Source organism: Peromyscus maniculatus, chromosome 4, assembly GCF_049852395.1.
Source record: "Peromyscus maniculatus bairdii isolate BWxNUB_F1_BW_parent chromosome 4, HU_Pman_BW_mat_3.1, whole genome shotgun sequence".
Lineage (NCBI taxonomy): Eukaryota > Metazoa > Chordata > Mammalia > Rodentia > Cricetidae > Peromyscus > Peromyscus maniculatus.
Window position 1 is genome coordinate 130274792 of NC_134855.1, and position 5145 is coordinate 130279936.

Genomic DNA, 5145 nt, shown 5'->3' on the forward strand with positions numbered 1-5145 from the left:
CCCTGGTGTTCATGCTTGCGAGTGCATTGTTACAGAGCCACGCCCTCAGCCCCTTATTACGTAGTGTTCAATAATTGCTAACCTAGTTCTAAAATGGGGGCTCAGATGTGCATTTCATAAACCACAACACACGTTTCCTTCTTCGGGCTCTTTGTTTTGGTTTTGGTTTTGGTTTTTCAAGACAAGTTTTCTCTGTGTAGCCCTGGCTGTCCTGGAACTCCCTCTGTAGACCAGGCTGGCCCCCAACTCAGAGATCTGCCTGCCTCTGCCTCCCAAGTGCTGGAATTAAAGGCATGTGCCAGCATGCCTAGCTTAATATTTATTTATTTTATGTGTATGTATGTTTTACTCACCTGTATGTCTGTGTACAACATGCATGCCTGGTGCCCATGGAGGTCAGAAGAGGACATTGGATACCCTAGAACAGGAGTTATGGATGACTGTGAACTAGTATGTGGGTGCTGAGAACAGAACCTGGGTCTTCTGCAAGGTCAAATGCTTCTCAGCCACTGAGAAATCTCTTCAATCCTCATAACACACATCTTTTCAGTATACATTAAGTCTTAGGAACTAAAGTATGTGCAGCCCTAACTGGGCCATGGAATTTGAGCTAGCAAGACCATTTCTGGAGTAAAAGTATAAAAAGTATTTCTGTCGCTTTAAAGCACATGTGTTAAAGGGAATGTTAAGGGCTAGAGCAGTTAAGATCCCTAGTTGCTCTTGCAGAAGACCCAGGTCTCATTCCCAGAACCCACATGACAACTTCCAACTCTCTGTAACTCCAGTTCCAGAGGATCTGACACCTTCCCCTGGCCTCTGAGGGCACCAGGCATGCATGTGGTACACAGATATATATATATGTCTGCTGGAAAACACTCATACGCATAAAATAAAAATAAGTAAATCTTTTTTAATAAAGGGATTGTTTTTTTCTGTTCTCTTCCTTTTTGACAAACGCATGTCTGATTTTTGCAGCATGAATTGTTGATCCCCCACTCTCTGCTTTTAAATAAATGTCCTCAACTTTCTCAGTCTTTTGGTGTGAGAATTAGCACTCCTGTTCTCCCAAATTCAGTATGTCCAACAGTTTGGAAAAATAGCATCTTAAGTAGAATTCAGAGAACTATTGTTAGAAATGAAACACGTTTAAAATCTATTTATAAGTAAGGTATTGAAAACAATTTGTGTGGCTGTGGATGCTGGTGGGAGTAAATATACTGATGAATGATTAAAAAAAAAAAGAAAAAAGAAAAACACCAAGAAAAAAAACCAAACTGGCCACATCTATAAAGCAAGATTTCATTATCTTTTCCGGCCTACTCAAGAGGAACCCTGCTACTTAGCCATAAACAGCTTTGAGAATGAGAAGGCTGTGTGCTCTTGTACCTGATCCAGATGGCAATTTGACAGCTCAGGGACTTGAAAGAACTAGCCAGATGGATGGACCTTAGGAATGAATGCATGAAGTAAAGTGGTCAGTGTTACTTTCAAGGTGTAATAATGGCATAGAAGGAAACTAGAAGTACAAATGGTCTCAGCACAGGCTGCTTCCTAAATGAGGGAAGGTGGGTGCTAAGTGAGGGTGTGGCCAAGAGTTTCTGAATAAAGCATCATTTGGTTGGCTATTGTCTTCAGTCTCCCGTGGGTTTTAGTCTAACACTCTGTGTCTTTGGGATTGTTTTTGTGAATGAGAGGCAATGGTGATCATAAAGCGGGATGGCCCATCCAAACCAGGGAACACAGGCAGTCAAGTGGGCGGGCAGCCAGGCGGAGACAGCACAACCGGGGTTCACATCCTGAGGAAAGGGGAGTAGGTGGGAGAGGATGGAACATTATGTGACTGTAGATTCCAAATTCAGGGATGTAGGTGGGGTTGGGCTTGAACTCCCTGCCTGTCCGTGTGAGTTAAAACCGAAGCTTGGCCTGCTAGTGGTGTTCTGAGCTGTGCAGCCCCACAGGATACCCTGCTGTCTCTGGAGGGTCTGTAAATATGAAGCTGCTTCAGGTTCTCATTATTCTGCTGTTTGTGGTACTTGCAGGTAACGTGTCCAAGTCACTCAAAGTCGGGCACACTAGTGCTGGTCACAACGGGGGCGGGATGCTGCTGCAGTGAGGTGAGCAGCACACAGTGAAAGCCTTTCTTCATCATTAAGTAGCTAATTAACTGAGAAAATGACCCCCTTCGAACCTTAATTTTTCTGTTCTGGCAAGTGAGGGTAACATCTCTAGCTCAGATGCAAAGACGTGAAGCCTTGAAGCCTCCCACTCACAGATCGGAGGAAGTTGGGCATCAAGGGCCCCCTTCTGCCTTGCCTGCAAGGAGTCATGCTGGGTTTTTCATGGCCCTCAAAATACAGCTCTCTCATCCTCAAGGGTGTTTCTCATAATGAAATTTGAGAACAGGGAGAATACAGTTGTTGTCCACATTTATTCTGTAGGCTTGTCTGATTCTGTGTAGAGAGGGAAGTGAAGGCTTGGATGGAGAGATTGGGACCTTAGAGCATGAACAGGGGAGAGTTGGGATCTCCAGGGGCAAAGGTATCTATCAAACTGTGGTTGCTTACTACTAGGTAAGACGTTTATCTGACTTGGAGAAGAAAGTGAGAGAGACGACAGCCAGGTTCTAGAATTTGTCTGAGATGAGCAGAGGGAGTTCTCGGGAGCAACTGGGGCTGGAACTCATGTCTTGACAAGGGTGATATCTGCAGCCTATGAGTGTGAAACACTAAGGGCCTGTCTGTGAGGCTATGTATGTGTGTGTGTATGTAAGAGAGAGAGAGAGAGAGAGAGAGAGAGAGAGAGAGAGAGAGAGAGAGAGAGAGAGAGACTGTGATGCTGCATGTCTGAATCCGTGTGTCTGTAATGGTGTGTGTGTGTGTGTGTGTGTGTGTGTGTGTGTGTGTGTGTGTGTGTGTGTTGTGTGTATTGTGCATATCCATCCCCATACCCTGGTGTCCTTCCCTACCCTGTGTGTGTGTGTGTGTGTGTGTGTGTGTGTGTGTGTGTGTGTGTGTTGTGCATATCCATCCCCATACCCTGATGTCCTTCCCTACCCTTCTCTGCCTCGCTCCCTTGAGATGGTCTCTCTTGCTGAACCTGGAGCTAGGCTGGCAGCTGGCAAGCCCCACGACCCCCTGACTTTACCTTGTCCCCCAGCAGTGAGTGCTGGGGTTATGGACACAGCCACATCTGTCTTTCTATGTGGGCACAGGGGGTTTGGACTCAGATGTTGTGCAGGAAGTCTTTTTTTTTTTAACCTCCTGAGACATCTCTCCTGACCTCTGTGATAGTCTTTTCAATAAAAAAAAAAAAAAATTACCGAGGCCATGGTGGCTCAGTAAGAGTGTATTTGCTGTGTGAGAATGAGGACCTGAGTTCAGTCTCTTGAAGCCATGTAAAAAAATTAAACTTTATTTGATTATTATTGTATATATGTGAGGTGTAATTGTGGTTGCCTGTGTGCCATGGGGTGTAAGCAGAGGTCAGAGGATGACTCTGTGGACTTACTTTCTCCTTCCACCCGGTGTGGGTTACAGAGACTGAGCATAGGCTGACAGACTTTCATGGCAGATGTCCTCATCTGCAGGGACATGCTGCTAGCCCAGCCTGGGATGCTCTTTTAAAAGCTGATTTGCCTCTGAAGTATACTGATGGTGATGCATTTGTGCTCTCTGGGGGAAACAAGGCTGTGGGGATGCTGGCTTCAGAGCACGAAGCAGGGTGGGCTTTGCCTGATTTAGGGTGATACCCAGCTCGGGCTGTGAGGGGGAGTCAGGCCTTCCCCTCTTCCTTCTTGTCAAGGTTATTTGGGTATTGACCAGAACCAACTGTCCTTTGGTTAAATTAAAGATTAATTTCACGTGTCCAATGTTCTGTCAGCATATATGTATATGTGCCACATGTGTGTCTAGTTCCCATAGTGGCCAGAAGAGGATGCTGAGCCTCTGGAATATTACAGATAGCTGTGAACCATCATGTGGGTGCTGGGAACCAAACCTGGGTCCTTTGTAAGTCCAGCAAGCACTCTTAGCTGCTGAGCCATCTCTCCAGCCCCTCGAATGTCCTTAATTTGGGTGTTCTGACTTTCCCGGCATCAGCAGAAGATTTCCTTTTGGGACAGAGGAGATGTTGGCAGAGGGTGGTGTCTGTGGTCCCTGAGAATGTGAAACCTAGCTGTATCTCTGCTTTTCCTCAGAAACTCACCCTGATCAATGTTGTTTCTTGTGTTCAGATGGTGTGCAACCCAAAAAATGTTTTAACAATGTAGCAGGCTACTGCAGGAAGAAATGCAGAATAAGGGAGGTATCGGAGGTGGGATGCCGGCGTGGGAAATACTGTTGCGTCAATGAACTGGAAAACGAAAAGCAAAAAATCGCCCAGCAGCCAACCCAACACAAGGAGAAGTCCAAAGGAATCCAAGACTATTTTATCCTGCCCACCATCACATACTTTACCATCACTATCTAAATGAACCATTTGTTCCTCGAGGCCGGTGTCCTTCAAACCTGTGGAATCAAGTGGGCAGCCTCAGACCCGTCTCTTTCCTCCTGTGAACTCGATTCCCCACATAATAAAGTTCGATACTTTTGCCTGTATCCACTCCTTTTCTGTCTATTTTGACTGTGAATGAATAGCTGCTGTAACGCTTGTGTTTTTTGCCTGTGAAATGGGGTCACAGAGGAAATGAACCCTGGAGAGGTAGGCAGTTAGTGTCTGCACTTTCTACCCAAGGTAGTATTTCAGAAATTTCAGGTATTTCTCCTCTTTTAAAAAAATAAAGAATAATTTTGGACGTTTTAGTATGTGTGCTTGTGCATGCATACTTGTGCATGCATCATGACATGTGTGTGTCATGGTGGTGTGTGTGTGTGGAGCTCAGAGGACAACTTTAAGGAGTCAGTTCTCTCCTTCCACTGTGTGGGTCCCAGGGATTGAACTCAGATTATCAGGCTTGGCAGCAAGCACCTCCTTCACCTGCTGTGTTATCTCGTCCACCCCTTCCCACTCTCTAGTGAAATTTCTTATGTCTAAGAAGCTGTGAGAACACACACACACACACACACACACACACACACACACACACACACACAGCTTTTGCTAACCACCAAGAGTTCATTAGAGTGAGGAAAGATACCCGGACGTGTT

At 45.7% G+C, this 5145-nt stretch overlaps 1 protein-coding gene across 1 annotated transcript; it reads left to right on the plus strand.

Moving 5' to 3' along the window:
- The first annotated feature begins 1722 nt into the window (after positions 1–1722).
- Defb128 (defensin beta 128) lies at positions 1723–4599 on the plus strand. Its single transcript, XM_006985496.3, has 2 exons — positions 1723–2039; positions 4232–4599. Exons 1-2 carry the CDS (start codon positions 1991–1993, stop codon positions 4465–4467), a joined length of 285 nt encoding a protein of 94 aa, XP_006985558.1. The 5' UTR covers positions 1723–1990; the 3' UTR covers positions 4468–4599.
- Positions 4600–5145: the final 546 nt, after the last annotated feature.

Excerpts from the sequence above, each read along its gene's own strand:
- Defb128 (XM_006985496.3), top strand. The coding sequence starts at position 1,991 with ATGAAGCTGCTTCAGGTTCTCATTATTCTGCTGTTTGTGGTACTTGCA. Across the intron at positions 2,040-4,231 it reads GCTGTTTGTGGTACTTGCAG|ATGGTGTGCAACCCAAAAAA; the intron begins GTAACGTGTCCA and ends TCTTGTGTTCAG.